We start from the raw sequence: 21,791 nt of genomic DNA on the forward strand, positions 1-21,791 counted from the left end.
AATTGAGGTGTCAGCAGGGCTGTCTTTCTTCCGGAGGCTCTAGGAGAGGATCCATTCCACGCCTTTGCCAGCTTCTAGATGCCAGGTGCACCCCTTGGCTCCTGGGTGCCTTCCAACAATGGGGCTGAAAGAATGGATGGCCGGATGGGTGGAGGGACGGATGGACAGATGGATATGTGGACACACGGGAGGAGGGACGCATGCGTGGGTGGATGCATGGATGGGTGGACAGATGGGCAGATGGACGGACAGGCAGCAGGACAGATGGATGGATGGATGGATGGGCGATAGCTGGGTGCACCCCAGAAAATCTTGTCTCCCGGGCTCTCATCTCCATGGCTGAGACAACTGAAAAACATCTTCCTCACCCCCGTCCCCGGAGCTGTCATTTTTGTCTCTCCATCAGCATCAGGACACTTCCCACTCAGCTTCGTGAGTGAGAGCCTTTCTCTTTCCAAACCTCCCGCAGAACCAGTCCCCTCCAGTTGTGAGAAAATACGTATGTTGCTTACTCACCAGCCATGCCAGTCAAGGAAACTTAAAACAAAGAGATTAGTTCTGCTTTTATTTGTTGGTACAATGGAGAGCATGAAATATTTAACAGCATCGTAATGCGGACCAGATGGGAAAGATACTGCCTTTCAGGGCCTCTCCATCTCTCCGGTCTTCCACCAACAGCCAAAACCTGGCGGCCCTTTAGGACAATTTATGGGCTGGAAGTCAGCCAAGGGACTGCTTGCCCAGGGGCCTCAGAACTGGCCCAACCCTGATAACGCCTACTGGGTTATCCATCAAAGAGGATCGAGTTACAATCTTTTGAACACTGGGCATGCCACAGGGGATCTAGATGCCACATCGGGTGTAAGTCCTCATCGGCTTTATGCAGTTACCAGCGTTCAGAGAATCTTTTTCCTCTAGTGCTGATTATGTCGTGGAATTTCCACCCACAAAACCCGAAAGCTTGCAAAATCACCAAGGAGTACATTTTGATTGGGTTTTGTGCTGTGCAACCTTGGGCAAGTCTGTAACCTCTCTGAGCCCGTGTCTTCAGCGGCATGAAAAACGAGGTGAGCCAGCTGGAAGTCCCTGTGAAGCTTGAGTGAGACAATGTGTATAAAAGTCTGGTGATGGCACATCGTAGGTACTCAAACTGCCCTCAGGCCAGGTGGGTGAGTGCCCAGGGTCTGAACGATGGCTCTACTGAGAAACATATCACGTGAGCATGGTGTCTGGGTCTGCATCCCACATAGAATTTAGATTTTTTTTTTTTTAGTTTATTTATTGAGAGAGAGTGGGGGAGGAATAGAGAGAAAGGGAGAGAGAGAGAATCCCAAGCAGGCTCTGCGCTGTCAGCACAGAGCCTGACATGGGGCTCGATCTCACAAACCATGAGATCACGACCTGAGCCGAAATCAAGAGTTGGATGCTTAACTCACTGAGCCACCCAGGTGCCCCAGAATTCAGAAATTTTGAACCAAAAGGAACTTGGGGGATTATTTAGACTAAAGGATGCAAAGCAATCCTTTGGGTCACATCCAGCCTAAAGACACACACACACACACACACACACACACACATACACACACACGGCACAGGTATTTTTTATTATTCAAATTAGTTGCCACGTAAAAGACTTTCTCTCAACATTAAAATCTGAAATCTTGTGTGATCTAAGAACTGTCAGACGTATGACCCAGAGTGCCCACACCCACCTGGCAACGACTGACAGGGTCCCCAAACCTTTTTCCTCAATGTTTTCGCAAGTGACCAAGTCTCTCATTTGTGTTTCCTACCTGGGTTCTGTGAGCATGGGAATTCGCAAACCCAGCTCGAGAGCAATCCTCTCCCTTTATGAGACAAATAAGGTAAAGGAAGGAATCCGAATATGCACCCCCCCGCCCACCACCACCACCACCACGGCCATGGTGGTCACCCAGGGATCTTGGAGCTCTTTGCTTATTCAAGCCTCAGGGTCCTCAACCCAGTGCTTTGGGGCAGTCATCCAGGTGAACCTATCCGGTACCTCTGGACTGAGTGATTTGGTTCAACATTCTCCAGCCCTGCTGTATTCTGCACCTTGAGGCCTTTCTTCTGCTTTCTTTCTTCCGTACCCAAGACATAGTCTTGGGGGTTAGATACAATAATGCCTTTGACATCTATGGTGAGAACCAAAGGAAATAGTGTCGGTGGAAATGCCTAGCAAACTGTGAATATTGTGTTATCAGGGTATTACGCCTCGAATGCATTACTCATAAAACAAATGGCTCCCTCCCTGGCACCCCCCCAACTCCTGCATAAACTCGGGTTTTGATACATGTTGCTTGTGGGAGGTGTTCTGGCATCCCAGACTATACACGTTTTGTGTTCGGCCCCCTGGGCCTTTGGTCAGGGTCGGCCATGCCTTTCGGCCAAAACATGATTGTAAGAAGATGTTTCTTCAATTAAATGCAATCTCTTTCTTTATAGCCCCCCAAATGACTGACCCCCTTCCCTGACCCCAAAAGGCAAGACTTGCTGCGTCTTCAGATGCTGGCTCTGATTTGCTCCGGGCCCCACCTCCTCCTGACCTCACCCACCAAAAGGCTCATTACCCCACACAACAGCCTTTTTCTTTTCAAGCTCAGTTAAAAAAAAAAAAAAAAGAAAGAAAGAAAGAGAGAGAGAGGGAGAGAGAAATGTCCGTTCTCTTTTCCTTGCCCACGGTAATCCTCAAATTATGCCCAATATCCGGCACAGAGAAATGACCCCGAATTTAATTTTCTGGTTCCTGAGGAGACTTCGTCAGGCCAAGAGTCTAGGAGGGAACCCCCAGGGATGCGCCCCTGAGCTCTGGTGGGGCTCTCAGCCACAAAGGCTGCACGGAGGGCCGTGTGCGTCCGTCTGCGATGTGTGTCTGCACAGAGTGCGTATGGGGCGCAGGTGTGTCTGTGCACGTGACGCGTGTTAGACGTGGGCACGCGCGTGTGCACGTGTGTGCAGTGTGTGTTGCAAGCAGGCGCACGCATCTGTGGGGGGTGGGGTGCACCTCTGTGTGCGTGTGCACGTGCACCTGCAGGGCTCATCACGGGAGGCCCCAGCATGAAGGATTAACCACAGGCACCCTGAGTCCTCAGCTCCGCCTGTGTGTCCCTCTCTCGGTGTGTCCCTGGTGGTCACGTGGATGACAGTCTCAGGAGGATTGGCACGGCTCTGGGAGTTCTGCAACGCGCTTCACGGCTCATCCCCCGCTTGGCAGCGAGGGGCTCAGAGGCAGAGGGGGCCCTCGAGTTACCTAGAGACACAGAGGTTGCTGGTGGCCACCGCTGGGACTGGAAGCAATTTCTCCTGACACCCAGTCCGATGTTCTTTCTGCCTGGGCCCCCTTCAGGGGGGTCAGGGCCCGCCTGCAGGGAGCTGGTCTTCCAGAAGGACCTGGCTGGGATCCAGGGGCGAATAGCTTGGATACAAGGCGTGGCTGGGCCGGAAGTTGTGCAGGCGACAGCCCTGAGCAGGGTCTGACAAATGCTTCTCGAAAGGGCCCGGTAGGAAATGGTTTAGGCCTTTATAGGCTAAGAGGCAAAACTGAAGGTGTGATGTACGTACTTATATGACCACCTAATATGTGATCATTTTTTCAAAAAAAAATTTTTAAGTGTATTTATTTTTGAGAGAGACAGAGCGTGAGCAGGGGAGGGGCCAAGAGGGAGGGAGACACAGAATCCAAAGAAGCAGGCTCCAGGCTCTGAGCTCACAACACAGAGCCCGACGCGGGGCTCGAACTCACGGACCGCGAGATCATGACCTGAGCCGAAGTCGGACGCTCAACCGACTGCGCCACCCAGGCGCTCCTAATACGTGACCACTTAAACATGGAACCGTTTTAAAAAATTTTAAATCCTGTTGGTCACCTTGGGCTACACAAAAACAGGTCGCGGCTGGATTTGACCTACAGGCCAGCCCAGTCCTAGAGGATGGAAACATCAAAACAGCTCTCAAGTGATGGAACCAGAAACTGGAGAGACTCAAGAGAGTCAAGGCCAGGGAATGAGAGAACGGAGCAGATATCAAAGAAAGAGCGATGGAGGGGGAGAAGGAGCAAACCAATGGTCACAAATTGGCTTTGGCGGGGCAGGGGCATGTCAGAGTCCCAGATGTTGTCAGAGAAGGGTCTCCCAGCAGCACCAGGAGGGGTGGATGGAGAGAAGTCCATGGCGAGGGCAGTGCTCAAGTGGTCGGGAGTCATGGCGGCCAAGAGGACCTCACCATCTGCCTGTGCAGCCTTTCCATGGGCGGGAACCCCACACAGCCTGATCCCAGTGCCGTGTCCAGTTCTGGCTGAGTGTCCAGGCCTGAAGTCTTTGCCAGTTCTCTCATTTGGTCACCCGGTGATTCACACTCCAGGTCACCCACACCTGCTACACAGTCCCCAACCCCTCTGCCTGCCCCATGGCCTCACCCTGAGGCTCCATGACCCTTGTCTTAGAGGTAAAGACTCTGAGCCTGAGTTTCCACCTGGCCTTGGATGATATGACAGAACCAGCCAGAAGTTCAGTGCTATGGGATCAAAGTCCCCCTGAAGGCTGCGGATGAAAGGCAAGGGGAAGGGAAGTCCCCCCAGGCCCAGCTTTGAGCTGTCCATTGGTAATCCATTTTGCCCGATAACAGAAGTGACTGGGAGTACAGATCTACGTGGACTGGTGGGCAGCGACCAGCTCCAGGAAGGAGGCTCTATGAAGGCAGGAGCCTGGGTTTGCTCTCCTTCACCATTTTGTTCATGCCTGACATACAGTAGGAGCTCAGAAATATTCTTTACTTAAACATTCTTGACTTAAGGATGGGCAAGGGCTTGAGAAGTTCAAGGTTAGGGACAGATGACAAGGAAGTTTGAAGGAGAGGTTTGTGGGTAGTCCTCTTGGAGTAGATCTCGGGTGCCAGGCTACGTGGGGCTGTCTGCTCACCAAAAGCCCATCTATACAAAGGAGGCTCCTGAGAGTCAGCTGGGCAATCACACGGCCTCTTTCCAGCCACTCCGGTGCCTGTTCATGGACAACGTGGGCGTGGTGGCGAGGACTGGGTCGTTAACCGTATGCTTTTCGTTCACAGACTTCAGGCTATCAAGTTAAGACTGCGAATGAACCCGAGGGAAACTCACGGAGCACGGAAATGGATACACTGACTAGTAAGACGTGTCGCTAAGCGTGCACCTGTTTGTACGAACGGGAGGCACATTGCACAGCGTGGGAGCTGAGTGTTTCTGCTGCTGTTTTCATTTGGAGGTTTAGATGGGGAAACAGGGGTGCGCGTGAATATTAAGCATCCAAAGGCGTGGACTGTGGGGTGCTCGGTTCATCACCCAGTAAACCCCTTGCAAGACGCCCTCCTGTGATGCAGAGAGGGTAAAGCTAAAACGACATTTCTAGACTCCTTTGCTGCCGGGCCCTGGATGTGACCTAGGCTTTGCCCGCTCAGGTTCTCCTGTGCCACGATACGCGGTATGGAAGGGAGGCCCATGAGACGGCCTGACGCGGGGCACCTGGGTGGCTGCTGTGGGTGACCGGGGGAGACAACAAGAGTCTTCAGGCAACCGTGGCGGCTTCCTGGCTTGGCAGCTTCTTAAAGTGGTGGCTGCCTCTTGTCTCCGCCAGGGAAGAGGCCAGAGTGGTCCTCAGGCTGGCTTATTTCTGGAATCTCAGACTAGAGGTCGACTCCTTCAACCCTGCCAGCAATTTTGTGAGCCACCCAACACCCTGTAATTCATCTTTCTCTCCTTAAACGGGCTAGAGTGGGTTCCGCTGTCTGCAACTGACCCCTGGCTGATTCCAGAAGCCCCCTGCTCAACGAGGATCCCCGGGACACTTGCAAAGCGCGTAGGGGACGCCGCAGACCCCTGGCACAGTTGCAAGGCCGTACTTTGGGGTCGACCTACGTAGCCTACAAACCCCACGTTCAGAGGGCTGAAACAAGACGTGTCTTCCGAACGTGCTGAGCGCGGCCGAGGAGGCGGCTGGGATGGGACCAGAACACCGGCTCAGTGTTCGCTACGTGCCAAGTGCTGGGCATGCTGGCTGCTTTCGCTCCCGACCATATCCCTTTGTGGTAAGTATCATTCAAGAAGACTGGAGAACTTTCCCAAGGTTGCTACCTTGGAGATGCGGTGACTGGGAGGCAAACGTGGATGGGGCTGACTCCAAGCCTGTTCCCAGGACAGATCCAAGCCCGTTTTTAAGGGAGTAATTTAGAGGCGAGAGAGAACTCTCCCTTTTTCCCCAGGGCCATAAAAGTCTCTACTTAAAATAAATAAATAAATAAATAAATAAATAAATAAATAAATAAAATTTTTCCTTGGGATAATTTTAGAGAAGGTGCTAAGATAGCACCAAGTTCCCGTTGCCGGGTCTCCTCTGACGCGAACCGCTCACGGAACCGTGGGACTCTCGTCAAAACCACGACACGAACACCGGCGTGACATTATTCAGGAAACCACAGACTTCATTTGTGTTCCATTGAGTTTTCCACTAATGTCCCTTTACCGTTCCAGGATGTGATCCCGGACGCCCGATCGCAAGGAGCTTGCTTTTTTCTTTTTTTTTTTTTTTTAACTTTTCTCTTTGTCATGCCATCACCTGATTCCAAAGCAAAAGGGCCTCAATTATTTGCACATGGTCAAGGACGGGAAACCCACGCTCGCGATGGAGAGAGACTGTCGCGGGACAATTTGGAGCAATTTCCCTTGCTGTCCGTTGGTAGCAGAGGCCTCCTGTTAGAAATTAGCAGAAGGCCACGGCGAAGACCCAGGAGGAGCTGGAAGCAGGGACCGAGCAGGACGCACGCCAAAGCGCGACGGCCATCCAGGATCCCCACGGCGGAAACCCGGAGCGGGCCGGGGGCGCTCCCCTTGAAGCGTAATCGAGGGAAGCAGGGTGGCGAAAGGTCACCGCAGGAGCGGTTGGGAGCCAGAGCCGGCCAGACGGTGACAGGAAAGGCCAAGGCCAAGTAGCTGAATAGCGTCTCACCAAGGGGTTTCCACGAAAGATGATGAATCTCTCCAATTAAACATGTCACGGCCGGGCTGGGAAGCCTCAGATGAAAACAGAGGTAAGATAATTACTTCCATGACTAGGGCTGGTGGGGGGGGGGGGGGAGTGGAAAATCACATAGTCATAAAAATGGCTTAATCACCCAGTCAGGAGTATGGGAGCTCCATAAGGATTTAGAACCAGTAGTTTTCCCACCAAAGCGATGTTTTAACGCCGAAGTTCCCGACCCCGGGTCGCTAGAAACAGCACACAGTCACTCTACGTGATGCCTGGCCTTACCTTCACGTTATGCAGATTAAAGCTTTTTAAAATCGGCTACGTAGGGCCGACCCCATGACCTCCATACACCTCAAGGGTAGAGTGTCCCAGCAGACGAGGTTCTGTCTTTTGTTGTGGGAGACGGCTAATCAGGAGTCGAGGAGCCCCCTGACCCCAGGTCACAAGAGTCACGAGGGCTTTGGGTACTTCTCTTAAGACGTTAGCCATTAGGTCCCAAGATACCTGATGGACTCACGTCTTTCCTCTTTTTCTTGTAATATTTATTTATTTGGGGGACAGCATGAGCAGGGGAGGGGCAGAGAGAGAAGGAGACAGAGAATCCCAAGCAGGCCGTGCGCTGACAGCGGTGAGTCCGATGTGGGGCTCGCACTCACGAACCGTGAGAGCAGGACCTGAGGTGGAGTCGGACGCTCAACCGCCTGAGCCACCCAGGCGCCCCCGGACTCACTTCTGGAAGTGAATTCCTTATAGCGAACAAGCACTACTCTTGTAACGGGCTGATGGCGGAGAGTTGCTCTGCCCTTTGACACCCAGACGCGACCAGCTGGGGCACCGAGGACTCGGCGGTCTCACCTGCCGTTAAGGCTGACCTGTGGAAGCCGAGGACCCCCTCCTAACAGAACAGACTCTCCCATCCGAGGCTCAGCAACGGGAATGGGGCTGGACTCCAAGGGCACGTGCCAGGGAACCGGTTCCTGCATCCAGAAGGTTCCACGTCCTTCACACTCACAATTCTGGACACCACTTAGTTTTACCCAGAGTCTAAAATCCGGTCTCTCCCTTTTACCAGTCACTTAAGGGTGAGGGATTAAAGACACGTTTTTCTCACCTGAGAGGTCCTTGTCTCTCTCTTCTTAATAAGCGACGAGGGTGTCTTCAGAGAACAGAATAGGAAAAGAATTGCGTGCGTTGTTAAAATAACAGATTTGTAAAATTTGGCAATGGGCGGATAAATAACGCAAGAGTCAAAGCCTTTCTATTCTAAAACCTCATGGAAAGTGTTCGAAACTGAAGTACACACACTTTGGGAGCGGAAGATTCTGGACACACATTTCTCCTGGCAAGCCAGGGCCATTGCCGGGAGACTTGATTGACCGGCGGTGGGTCTGGGGTTCGCTGCTGGTTTCTTAGACCTCTCCTCGAACATGGGGTGGCATCCCCCCTTCTCCTGTACCTCTGCCCTCTCTGGGTACAGCTTCCAAGACCCTGTGGCTTTGGAAAGCAGATTCTCAGACCCAAGAACGGTTTGTTAAACAAACCATCAAAGTGGGGCTTTGATCCAAGGGCCTTTTGTTATCTGCCTGGTGCCTGCCTCTGTTCGGGGCCGTTTTCAAACTCCACTCGGTCTACCCTCCAGATTGCAGCCCACGAGGTCTGGGGAGATGCCGGCAATGACTTTGAAGATGCTTCCCAGGTGATCCTGACGTTTCCGAGGAGCTGAGAACCGCTATCGCCCTGAGTTCAACCTCTGCATAAACCAGGCCTTGCTGCTGCCCGGAGGCCAGAATTTAAAAATCAGTCAGCCTTAGCCACATAACCCTCTTTCTCCTCGTAACCTCTTCAGACAAAACCCCTTGACTCCAGAAAAAAAAAGATTTTCCGAACCACACGATGCTTCATAGACCAAAATAGAGATTTTTTTTATTTCCGGACATAAAGCGATACATTTTTAAATGCAAAAAAAGCAACAACGAAAACATCCAGCCGTCTTTGAGAACACGGCTACTTCCAACTCCAGCCACAGAAAGGGGCTGTAAACTTCAAGGTGACTTTGAAACCATAGCACTGAGAAGCTAGAAGAACCCACGCATCCCTCCCTCCCTCCCTCCCTCCCTCCCGAGCGGGGAAGGCTCTGGGCTGGTCGTGGACTTGATATGAACCGAGATAAAACACACATGTTCCAGGACACTCATTTGGCTCTGTTACTGCTTGCCTTCCCAGAAAGCTTAATTTATTGCAAACGCATGTTTGACAATCACCAACTAGTATGACGGGAGTGGATATGGTCCCTGTGAATACTGTTTACATAACAGAACATTTTAAACACTGAAGTTTGCTTTCGACGCCAAAACCCACTTATGTGGCAAGTACACACACACACACACACACACACACCCCTATTCCACCAGACCGTCGCCTGCGTCAACCAGACCAGACCAGCGGTGTAAACAGCCAGTCAGTCTTTGGACTTGGCTGAGGGTAGAGAGAGGGCAGGAATGTGGCCAACGCCTCCAGGTGGGGTTCCGCAGAGGCCTGGACCCCTCTGGTTCCCGAGCCCTCCCTTGGGAGAGAGGACAAGGCAAACTAACAAACCCATCAGGCTCACATGCTTTGGCACAAGAGGATTGGTCTCTTGGACTTGAAATGGGCTTGCGAAGTTTTCATTCCTCCAAAGCTGATCCTGGAAACTTGCCCTCTTCCTGCCTCTGGCACCTCAGGTACCCAACAAATTCTACGAACACCAGTGGCTTCTACAACACAAAGACACACACAGACATGCAGAGCAAAGAGAGATGTGAAGGAATCTAGGACCCGTGGAGCTAAGTCCTTCTTCACGAGCTGGTTGTATGCTGTCTCGAGAAAAAAAGAGAGAGCATCATTTCCAGACCAGCTTATGGAAATTTCCAGATGGCAGAGAATCCCGGGGGTCGACTGACATTCCCTTTTGCGTGGAGAATGACAGGGGGACAAACAGCTACTTCCGTGAGAAGCATAAAATGCTGTTCTCAGGGGAAATGTCCTGGGTCCAGCATGGTCATCCTGAGGATGCCAGGCCCTGTTGGTGTGTCTATTTTCCAGAAGCCCAGGGCTGAGAGCCAGGCTGCCCCCTCTGCTTCTGGGCCTTGTGTGCACACACCCCACTCACACACACACACACATACAACTTCCTCTGTCCATTTCTTCCTTGCCAATGAAATTTCTAGAACATGCATGGCCTCTGCCCCTAGAGAGAAAATGCCTCTTTTTTTCTCCAGGAGAAGAAATCAGAGCATCTTTACAGGCAATGACACCCGCCCACTCTGTCCCCCACCCGCCCTGTGAGAGGTGGCCTCTCGCCGTTCTTTGTCCCCAACCTCTGGCACCCATGCTGCTGTTCCCAGTTCCCGATGCCGGTGGGAGGTTCAGGATTCCATGGAGGGGGCGGGCATGGGGGAAAGCCCTGCAGCCCTGCTCTGGAGCGTCACCCTCAACGAGTCAACCGGCCGCCACGGCAGCGGCAGCCCGGGGCCACCGAGAGAAGAAAGGTAGCTGAGGCTGAAGTTCCATGGAGAGGCCTGGACCCCCTCACTCCTGAGTTCAAGTCCCAAAGGGGCCACTCTCTGGTTGCTTTTAGGCAAGCTGCTAACCGCCCCCCCCCACCCCCACCCCGGGCTCCGCTTTCAACGGGATCATAACCCTCACACAGGCATTTAGAAGGAGTCAGGGCTGGGGCATCTGTGTGGCTCAGTCTGTTGAGCGTCCGACTTTGGCTCAGGTCATGTTCTCACAGTTGACGAGTTCGAGTCGTGGGGCTCTGTGCCGACAGCTCGGAGCCTGGAGCTGCTTTGGATTCTGTGTCTCCCTCTGTCTCTGCCCCTCCCCCTGCTCATGCTCTGTCTCTGTCTCAAAAATAAATAAACATTAGAAAAAGAAAATTTTTTTTTTAAATAAAAAAGAAGCCAGCTACATCTTGCAGGCTCTGAATTGAGGTTTCTTCCCTCCCCTTGTATCAGAACAGGAAGAGGGGCTGGCGGCCTACAGCCTGATTGCTGACCTTGGAAGTAAGCATCCTGGAAAGGAAGCCCGGATCCTTTGGGGAAACAGATCCCTCTGTATGATCACTGTCCCGTCTGGACAAGGTGGTTGGGTACCAACCAGTGAGCCCTGGTATGTTACCATGACAACCAACGGAGGTGGGGGGGGATGCTGAATTGGCTGACTGTTCTCTAAAGCTCTGGGTGCTCTGTTGGAAGATCTGTTTTTAGACGGCGAGGTTTGATTTTTTAATTCCCTTTTAAAAACAAATTCCTCCTCCTTCTCGCTTTGGAGACAGACAGAAGGCATTCATCTTGCAATTGAAACCGAGGGAGCAAGGACGGCTGGTGTGAGTCCTTTGAATCTTCCCTCTGCTGGAGGCACCCGTTTGCTCTGTCAGCCCCAGGATGGGAGCCACCTGTGGCTGCATCCCGGCACTTTTCTGATCTTCCAGAAAGTGGGGGGGCCGCCCAGGAAAAGCCCAGAGGGCCCCTCTTTCCAGGATTTGCACCCAGGAGTAAACTCACGTTCCGGAAGAAATTAAAGCAAATATGAATTTTCTAGGCTAATTCCAAACACAAAGGTGTTAAAAAGCTTAGCCCCGGGGCCCGGACAGGGGAGGGGCTGTCTCTGCTCGCTGTGGCCAGGCAGGGGCACCTGACTTATTTGCCTGTCCCAGGTCTTACAAAAAGGTGGGCCTGGCAGCGCCCTCGGTGTGGAAGGAACGCCTTGGGGAGGGGAAGGGCTTCATGGACCCAGGGAGCCCTGCCACCTGGTGGCGCAGGTGGCGGGCGGTGGCGGGCGCGTGGCGGCACGTCATGCTCTCACTCTACTGACCGATGTCCTCCAAGCTCTGCTGATGGAGCTGGAGACCAAGACAGAGAGGGTCCACATATCAGAGGCACAGGCACCTAAGGGCCACCTGAATCCACTCCATCCTCTTTCTTGCTAAGAGACGCCCGTTTTGTCGGGGGGGGGGGGGGGGCATGTCACCGGATTCCTCGCGGATGGAGAGGCACCACGTGACACAGTCTGGCCAATGAGGGGGCAGCAGCAGTCTGTGGGTGGGGCTTCTGGGAAAGGGGAGGAAAATGAGGGCCAGGAGGGCCGGTTCGGGAGCCCGTTCGCCCTCTTCCTGCCTGGAACGCAGACGCGACGTCGGAGGTAGCGCAAGCACCTAGGGCCATGAGGTAACCTCGAGGGAAGGCAGAGAGCTGCGGAAACCTTGGCAGCTGCCAAGGCTGCCTGGCTCTAGATTTCTCAGGCTCAGGGAAGAGCAAAGTCCCTGGTTGTTTACATCAAAGCAGAAGGGATTCTGCTACGTGGGGCTGAATCTCAAGATTTCCCTTCACACAGGAGCCCTTCACCGTCTTCTGAGAGTATCGGACATCTCAGGCAGCACGGGGGGTTCCAGGGCCAACTTCCCCATTTGTGGTTGCAAGGACGGTGGCAGGGAAGTCGCCCAAGGTCACCCGGCTATTAACAGCAGAACTCCCTCTGCACCCTGTCCAGCCCTGAGCACTCTGTCACCTGATGCGGGGTGCCCTCTCCCCACCTGTAGAACTAACTCACCCCCTGCATCACTGGGTGAACAGGAGCTGTCGGGACCTCAGCCTCCTCATCTGTAAAGTGGGCACAGGTTGGAATAAGAGAGTCTATAAAAGCCCTCCCACCTCTGACAGCCTAAAAAAAAAAAAACAAAAACAAAAAAAACCCCAGGCAATTTCACATTTTCTCCTCCATTTTGCTTCCCCTAAAAGTTCTATGCGGTATTCCTCCCCATGATCTGCTCTCCGGGGTTACCTTGTATCCCCCATGTACGAAACTAAGGAGAGAGATTTTTGATTGGAAACGTCCTAATTTTATTTTGCTTTTAATATTTTCTTACGTTTATTCATTTTTGAGAGACGGAGAGAGAGAGAGAGAGAGAGAGAGAGAGAGAGAGAGAGGAGAGCTGTGCTGACAGCTCAGAGCCCCATGCGGGGCTCGATCTCCCGAATCGTGAGATCATGACCTGAGCCGAGACCAAGAGTCGGACGCTTAATGGGCTGAGCCACCCAGGCACCCTGAGAACGTCCTAATTTTAAAATTAAAAAAAGGGGGGGGGGTGGAGGCCAGAGTTGAGAGTTTGCTGAGGGGGGCTGGTATCAGGGACAAGGAGGTCAAACACGTATTTTTCACATGACAAATAGGATTGATTGGCAGCAGCTGCCTGGGTGGTTTCCAGAAGGACTGTGAGGTCTGTGCAGGATAGACAGGGGGAGGGGAACGGCTCGGTGATCAACTCTCAATGTCTGCCATGGATGCAGGAAGAGAAGTCCACGTATGTAGTGCTGGGCCTGTGCTGAGCTCACGGCTCACGGCCTCGCCACCTCTCCTGTGGTGCTGACCGGGCCTGGCGACCATCAGACTGGGTGACAAGAGCAGAGTCGGGGGAGGCCCGCTGGAGCGGCTGAGGTCCCACGAGAGAAAGAATTAGGGCACCGTCCTGGCTGGGCCAGGGATGCGAGAGGCTCACTGGAGGTCACCGTGCCACTGCCAGCGAGAGTCGCTCCAGTAACAGGTTTCAAAGGAAGCTGTGGGCACCTCAGGACGTGCAGGACCCCTCCCCTGCCCCCTCTGCCCCAGGCGCAGCCTCCCTCAGGGGGCAGCTCAGTTCCCCTGCTCAGTGGGTGGGAGGTGGGGGAGGGCATGATTATCCTAATTCTTGGCCAAACTGATGCCTGGAATGTACGTTACCAAGCCGGAAAACCTCCAGCGGGGAAGAGTGGGCTTCTCAGTTTGGTATCTCCAACCACAGACTTTTACCGTGTCCCATGACTGCAGACGAGTAACTGTGCCAGTAACAGAAGTAACAACACGCAGTGTTTGAGGGCTTGCACATCCCTGGCCTTAGCCCTGGGCCTCGCCGGAAACTTCTAGAAGCCCTCTCCAAGATCAAGCACCGCCCACGGGACCACGCCTCCGTCCTGAGCCCAGCCCATCGGTTTCTCCTCCCGGCTCCTTCTGTCGTGCCTACGTCCGTCCTCTCCTCATCCTGCCACCCTGATCCTGACCCACCCTTCCGCTCAGGTTGGCTCACAGCGACACGGTGACCTCCAAGGGACGGCAAGGCACACAAGGACCACGTCCTCGGCTCTCCCACTGCGTGCCCTACCAGCTTCGGTGACGGTGGGTCTGCCCCCTGCTCCGGGAGGGCAGATGGGCAAGGTCAAGAGCAAGGACTTCGCTGGGTTTGGCATCTTCCCCTCCCTCCCCTGGGCTGTGAGCTCCTGGAGGGCGGGCCTGGGGCTTTATTCACCTGAATTCTCCAGCACGAGCCTGGCACAGACGAGGGACTTGAGAACACCTGTTGCGTTGAGTCAAAGAGCGAAGAAGCACAGGGCATTTCTGCCCAGTTGGCCAGACAGAAAGCGACAGACACGGGCTCCTGAACGGCCATCGGGAGTGCCATGCTAACGGCCCTCCGTCCGTCTCTCCGAGGCCACAGCTGGCAGGCTCCCGGCCCCTCCTCGGCCCTGTCGCAAGAAACTGCACCCAACCCCCACCCTGTCCTCATCCTGCTTCTCTTTCCTCCCTCCCTGAGAGTCCAGCCCAAGGCACTTCTCAAGCTGCACCCCTCCCTTCTCCCAGCCTTTTCTGGCAGGGCTCTCCTGTCCTTCCAGAAAGAACACTGCATTTGGGGAAAACAGCACAGAGTTGGCCATTTTTGTCTTCTAAAGACTCAGAAAACATACCTAAAGGAAGATACAGCTGTTCTCTCCCCTCCCTCGTTCCTAGAGGCCACGGGACGCCCAACAAGAGGAAGGATATACTCTGAGAATAAAGAGCCGGCACTTAGATGAAATAAAATCCTACAAAGCGCAAACCTCCAGGCATCTGCCCTTATTAGTGCCATTATTTTCATTCTGTCTTTGGGGAGTGAAAACTTGGCCATGGGTCCTTGTCCTCGGATAAAAGTCGACACCTATAAAGGTACAGCCTGATGCCCCTCCCTCCCTCCCTCCCTCACTCCCTCTGTAATTGTGGCGGAAGGCACAGAACGTGAAATTTACCATCTTTGCCACTTTTAAGTGTAAAGTTTGGTGACGTCAGGTCTTCTGTCCCCTCCTGCCTTTGCCCCTCACTTGTCTTCTGCTCCTTCACCTGTTCCGTCCGCCCTCTCTAACCAGGGCAGCTTCACGGGCACATCCCCAAAGCTTCCGCAGGGCCGCTCAGCCTCCCCGGCTCAGGCCCCGGCTCAGGCCCCGGCTCAGGCTCCGGGAGAAGATTCGATCCCCTCCTAACCTCACCCTCGGGCAGCCTGAGCCAATCCTCCCCACTCTCCCCCCCACCCCCAGCAGGGATAGACATCCTCGGACCCCTGGTCCCTGCTGCGGCCTGAAGCAAAGAAATCAGAGGTTGTGAGAGACAAGTGAGTCCCATCCAGCAGGATTCATCTCCTCTGTGTCTGGGAGGGGGGTTGAGGGGTTTTCGCCTCTGGGGTTTTCCATGCAATTGGACAACCACAGCCGAGGCCCCCACCCTGTGCTGGGCACTGGGTTCACACTCGCGGCCGCCATGCCTGGACCTCGCAGGTGGACAGAGAAGGGCTCAGCCCCCAGACGGGCAGGAAGCCCTGCTTCCCTCTGCAGTGGGCAGTAACCGCTATGAAGGTGTCCGGAGGGGACCCTTGTGACTGTGCCCCTGGGGCGACTGTTCCCAGAACCCAGGGCGAGAGCAGCAGCGAGGCCGATGTGGGAGCTGGCCCGTCCTGCTGAGCAGGGGGCACTTGAGATCCATCTGCAAAGGCCGCGCCCTGGCAGAGCCAGCCTGAACCGCCCCCACCCCCCCTCCTCTCCCGCCAGTGTGGGCTTGGCACAGGGCAGACCTGAGTTCGAATCCCACCTCTGCGCGGGCAAGCGTCTCTGCCTTTAGGTCTCAGTCTGCCCATCTGGAGAATGGAGGTAAAGTTCATGCCTCACCCTGAGAGCTGTCATGGGGGTTAAATCAAGTATGGCTTCTCCGGTGCCCACACAGGGGCCGGGCACCCACAAGCACCAAATGGAAGGCACCCTTGGTTTCGATGCCCTTGTCCCCTCTGCTCCTCCCTGAGTCTCTGGGCCTCCTCTGTCATCGGCACCTGCACATCGCACCCCTCGTCTGGCTTCTTTAGAAACACCCTCGGGGCCTGTATGGGCCGGTCTGCAAGGAGGTCAGACTAAGAGGAAGGGCAGGGGCGGGAGGCAGCCGAGGAGGGCGGGAGGCAGCCGAGGAGGGCGACCAGCACCGCGATCATACCGTGTTCATCTCTCTCCCCTCCTACTCCACCCTCCCCCTCCTCCACCCTCCTCTTCCTCCTTCTTCTCCTCTGCCCTCCCCCTCCTCCCCCTCTCTCTTCCTCCTCCTCTTCCTTCTCTCCTCCTTTCTCCCCTCCTCCCTTCTCCCTCTGCTCTCCCCTCCCATACCCCCCTCCTTCCTTCTCTCCCTCTCTTCTTCTGTCTCTTTCACACACACACACACACACACACGAGCTGGTGGGCCAGGCCGTGATCTTCCCCTGTGTCCCCACGACTCTCACTCTGGGGCCGGAGGAAAAACAAACACACGCGGGTCCCACTGGGCACCTTTCTCACACGGCACTTTAAAGCTCTTTGGAGTTGTTGTGCAGGAAGCTAGAAAGTCCTACAAATCCTAACCGTCTGCATCCACTGTAAGCAGGAGAGATTACACGTGAAAAGCACCAGTCCGTGGGCTATTTCACAACTGTATTTATATGAAAGTAATGAAAATACCCATTCTCTTTTTTAAAAAAGTGATGCAAACAAGCAGGCTCTAGGGCCTCGTTATCAAAATTTAAAAAATACGTACAGACGTTCCCACCCCCCCGGCCTGCGTATTGCAGTTTTTCTGCCCGGGGACGTGGGCTACACGCAGCACGGCTACCGACGCGACAGGTCGCCCTACGGTGAGCCGGGGCTTCGGGGCGCCCGCCTCTCGCTGTGTGGTCTTGGGCAAGTTCCTCCCCTCTCGGGGCCTCGGCCTCCTCGCCCGCGAAGTGGGAGAGTCGGAGACGCTCGAAGGCCCGGCCACAGTCTGACCTTGGAGCGCCGGACCCGCACGGCCCGGGGAGCACCTGGGCTCGGCCACGTGACCCAAGGCCTGGGTCCTCCAGCCCTGATTTTCCAGGACAGTGGTCGCCTGCGGGGACCCGTCTAGTGGCTCCGCCTCCTAGTATCTGGAGAAAAGTGTGCTTTCTGAGTGCGGACTTCTCCGCAGCTGCGTTTTTCCTGCCCCGGGAATGTCCAGCTTGGCCCAGTCGGGGGGTGGGGGGCCTGGGTTCTGCAGAGGGAGGGGCCGTGTTTGCCGGAGCGCTGGGGGGCGGGGCTTGGCGCCGGCAGTCAGGACCCTCCGGGGTCCTCCCTTTCCCTCTTTGCAGGGCCTTTCTGAGGCTGGACACTTCATGATTCCAAAGGCCTGCGGGATCCCCTCTCGGTCTACTGCTTGTAGGTGAGCGGACAAAATCAGTTTGTAAAGAGGGGCCACTAGGCGTTTTCCAAAAGGAAACTTAGTGTGTTTTTGTTGATTTAGGGAAACTGCGATCCAGTTATAATGTGCTCAGGAGGAAAGGACACGTTTCTGGCCTCAGGGCCCCTCATCCCGTCTGGGGGGGGGCTCTCCTGGGGGTGCCCACAGGCAGCCTCGTTTGGGTCCCCTTGTGAGGACACGTGTGGGACACTCTCAGCCCAGAAGACCCACCTCCCTCCGAAGTCCGTTCTCCAGGGAGGAAGAGGCAGAGACCCCTAGACAGGCTGAGCTCCAACGCCCATCTCAAATCTCTGTCTTGGACCCTCGATCCCTGGTCCCTGGAGGGCCACGTGCTCCCCCCCACCGACCCTTCAGCTCGAGTAGTAGACAGTGGAAAACAGCCCAAGAGGGACGGAAGGACACATTACCCCGGCACAGCGTGCTCCCCATTCTGAATGAAGACCTTGGCAAGGAAGTTTCCCTCCCCTTCTCCTTTCCCAGAACACAGTGAGCATGCTCTAACCAGACCTGCAGATCAGGGTCACAGCCACGGCCTTCTGCATTGCTCTGGGCCATCAGAGGCCAAGAGGTGGTGGGGCGGGGTGGGGGGGGAGGGAGCGCCCCCCCCCCAGCCCCGCCCCGCCCCTGCACAGGTGCCCAAAATTCTGTGAGCTGGTATAGTTCTGGGTCCTGCTTGTCATCTTTCTTTTCCTTCAGGGATAGCACGCTATCACTCGTCACTTTTGGCTGCCATCACCGGCCCTGCCTTCAAGCATCACCCTTACGCTTCTGACCCACAGCATCTAACCCGCTGTCATTTTGTTCTCACTGTGTCTAGAGCGAGAGCGACTGAGCTGAGTGAGGGCTGGTGTTGCTCCTCTGTGTTGACAGCTCAGGGGCCTCTCCACCAGCATCTGGGGTTGGGATGTGGCTTCCCGCTAAGCGGTTGCCAGAAAGGTGACACGTTCCTGTTCTCGCTCCCCAGGGCGGGGTGGGGGGGGGGGGCGCCGCAGACCCAGGCAAAAATGCCACAAAATCCCACAGGACCTGCAAGCTGCTAGGAACCTTCCCACCCACAAATAGACGCCATACGTGAAACTATACGGACTGAGCATATCTACACACAGAGGATATAAACATTCTATGCATCACTCCCTAGTCGCACATAGGGCACCTTTAGGATAAATAGGCTAAGACGACACCATATAAAAAGTGGTTTTGTTTGGGGGGCATCAATGCAGTATTTACACCGAGGCAGCTGTGCCGGTCGCAGCCTGCCTCTGTTTCCAGTTTCCTGGGCCCCCTCGGAAGGAGCCCTGGGGCGGATGGAGGGCTGGAGGAGAGAGTCACCTGCGTGGCCCGGCGGGTTAGGTGGGCGGGGGGCCATCGTAGCGCAGCATGAACTTGAAGGAGCGGGCGAAGTTGTTGGCCAGCGTGCAGCTGCGGTTCTCTTCCCCGACCGGAAGCAGGAACAGCAGCAGCAGGAACAGCAGGAACAGCAGCTGCAGGGGGAGAGCCACACAGCACACCTTCCGGAAGAGGGGCCCGAGTCCTCGCCACCGTGGAGCCTGCAGAACCAAAGCAGGACGTGTGAGTGCGCTTGGGGCGGGGGACGCAGGCCTCTGAGCGGGAGGGGAGGGCAAGCCGGCCGTACAGGTCTCAGTCTTCCCGACTGTCAAGTGGGGCTAAGGTCGGTTTCGCCAGAAACCAAGGTGTCTGGTTTGCTCAAACCATTCAAGGCAGGAAGGGTAGGGAAAAACACAGAGCTCCAGGCTTTGCCTGTTCTTACATAAATCCTTGCCTGGCGTGTGAGAGCCCCGGCTGTAAATCTTGAGAAGGTCACTCAAGTCCTCCAAAGCTCAAGCTTCTCATCTCTAAACAGGGGGGAAATGGTACCTACCTGACAGGGTCTTTCTGAGGATTAAGGGAGATACAGCAGGCGCCCAAGGCTGCTGCCACAATTTGTACGATCACTCACACGATCCCTACCTAAGTCAGGGTCATCACCACCGTGCTCTTCACCATCGCTCCCTCCTCCTCCTCTTTCTCCTCCACCCTCTTCACCATCCACGCCACCAGTATCACCCGAGGGCCAGACTCCCAGGTCCAAGTGCCTAGAGTCCACGAAAGTGGCCAAAGGCCATTTCCGAAATTCCAGAGGGACCGGTGAGGTTGTGGCTTCATGGGATGTCCTCACCGCCAAGGAGTGCAGGAGAGGAGAAAGTCGGGAAAGGAGACCCCCCGCCCCCCCCCCGCCCGGCCAAAACACAACGTGGTGAAGGGCAGGGGCCTGACTGGGAGGAGCCAGGCTGACTAGGTCCCAGTGGAGACTCTGTCACACAGCATCTATGTGCCCTGGGGAGGGCCGATAACCTCTCTGAGCCTGTCTCCTTCTCTGATAAATGGGGATAGAAGACCTGCCCCCATCTGTGGCGAGGACTCTGCTGGGCGCACGGATTTCAGCAGGGACTCAGGAGCGGGGGGCAGTAAGTCACCTGAACAGCTGAGTGAGCGTGAGTTCCCACGGCCACTGGGCCGGGCCACACCTGGCTGGTGCATGCTCCTGCCCACCTGCTCGGTTCATGCGGGGCTGCCTCAGCCCGTGTGGACTCTAACTTGACTCCTTGACATTTCACGCTGACGCCGCCTGATTCCAAATCTCCGACCCGTCCGGGAGAAAGAAAGAGCGACAACAAGAAGCTACAGGTTCACTCTAGCCTGGCTTGGCACCACATTGAAAAGCTGTAATCAATGGTCTCGCAAACGGGGAATCTGTTTACAGGGTCCTGTGTTTGCGCCTACATTCTCAGAGCTAACCCTTGGCTTACTGAAGCCAGGAGCGGTGTCTTGGCCACGATCCTCTGGGGAAAACATCTCTGAAGGTCCAAAGCGTGTTTGCATTTACAAGTGTTGACGAGGGGGTGGTCTGTTTCAAAAGACTCCTGCTGCCTGCCCAGGGGCTGTTCATTTAGAGCTCACATCTTCACTTGGAGGGACCTGAATTCTAAAATGCTCTTTGAAATAAAAGACACGTTTTAATATGACCCTCAAATGCTTAGAAAACACACACACACACACACACACACACACACACACACACACAGAGAGAGGCATGAACTACCTTTCAAGAAGCCCACGAAGAAGTGGACAATCTCAGCTCTTCCCAGATCTGGGAGCTGCTCTGTGCCTCAGTTTGCCCACAGAAAGGACTACGTGTGTTCCACCCAGTTAAAACTATCCAAAGAGAGAAGGGGCTTCCCCGGGAAGCGATAAGCTCCTAATCCCTAAGGGTATGGAGGCAGAGGGTAGACAGCACATGCAGTGGGGCGGAAACAGGACACGTAATATTGGGTAACTAAATGCTTGGGGGGTCCTTCGGGATCTCACACGAATCTGAGGCTCTAGAGTTTTGAGGAGTTCAGGCAAGATGAGTTTATCACGGTAAATGGGACCTGATTTTCTAGCATCTTCCACCATTGAGGGAAAGAAAAGGTTTGGAGTCCTGGTTCCACCTTGGTTCTATGGTGTCCTAGCTGTGTGACCGAGGATAGGGCATTCAGCCTCTCTGAGCCTCGGTTCCTTCATCTGTTGGGGAAAAGAGGGAATGAAACCTGCCTACCGAGGTCATAAGGATAAATGAGGCAATGCACGCTACGCTCAATAAATGCTCACTCCCTTCCTCCTCTAGCCGATGGATACAGGGGCAGACAGGCACGTCATTGAGCCCCACAAGCCCCCCCCTCCACCAGATGCCAGGGATCAGACGCCAGCAATCTCCCCAGGCCCTTCGGAAAGAAAAGCACTGCCCTCCTTCAATGCCAGCTCTTGGCCCCTCCAAGGCCCTCACATCCTCCCGCCACTGGACCTTTGCACAGGCCATCCCTCTGTCTGAAATACGAATTTCTCTCCTTTCTCCAGTGCGCCTGGTTAACTCCTGCCAAACACTCTAATTTCAGCTTGTGAGTGGCTTCCTCGGGGGGACCTTCCCTGCCATAGACCAAAACAGCCCCGTTAACACATTTTCACAGCCCCAGTACCTTCCTCCGGATTACTGATTAAAGTCTATGTTCCCCTTGACTCCTCGGAGGCGTGGTCCACATTAACTTTGCTCATTGCTGTATTCCCAGCGGTGTCCGACAGGTATGAGCTGAGCGAAGGAAAGGATCCTTCCCTGCCTGTGCCTCTGACCGTCTGCTCCCCGCCTTGGCGCCCAGGGTGTAACCACACAGATGCTCGCTGACCGCTCTCTGTGGC

At 54.9% G+C, this 21,791-nt stretch overlaps 1 protein-coding gene across 5 annotated transcripts in view; it reads right to left on the minus strand.

Moving 5' to 3' along the window:
• Window positions 1-8,628: 8,628 nt before the first annotated feature.
• The window catches only part of SYNE3 (spectrin repeat containing nuclear envelope family member 3), a 99,536-nt gene continuing 86,373 nt past the window's right edge, over window positions 8,629-21,791 (minus strand). For 4 of the 5 annotated variants that reach the window (XR_006293489.1, XR_006293488.1, XR_006293491.1 and 1 more), the window contains 2 exons: window positions 16,521-19,105; window positions 8,911-9,412 (listed from right to left, as the gene is read on the minus strand). Coding sequence is in view for 1 of the 5 variants with exons in the window: in XM_043556957.1 (XP_043412892.1) it covers window positions 18,905-19,105 (201 nt within the window). In the remaining 4 variants the exon portion in view is untranslated. Of the gene's footprint in view, window positions 8,790-8,910; window positions 9,413-16,520; window positions 19,106-21,791 lie in introns of those variants that run through there. The other variant, XM_043556957.1, reaches the window with a different exon arrangement.

The sequence above is a fragment of the Prionailurus bengalensis genome, chromosome B3 (assembly GCF_016509475.1).
Source record: "Prionailurus bengalensis isolate Pbe53 chromosome B3, Fcat_Pben_1.1_paternal_pri, whole genome shotgun sequence".
NCBI classification, from domain to species: domain Eukaryota; kingdom Metazoa; phylum Chordata; class Mammalia; order Carnivora; family Felidae; genus Prionailurus; species Prionailurus bengalensis.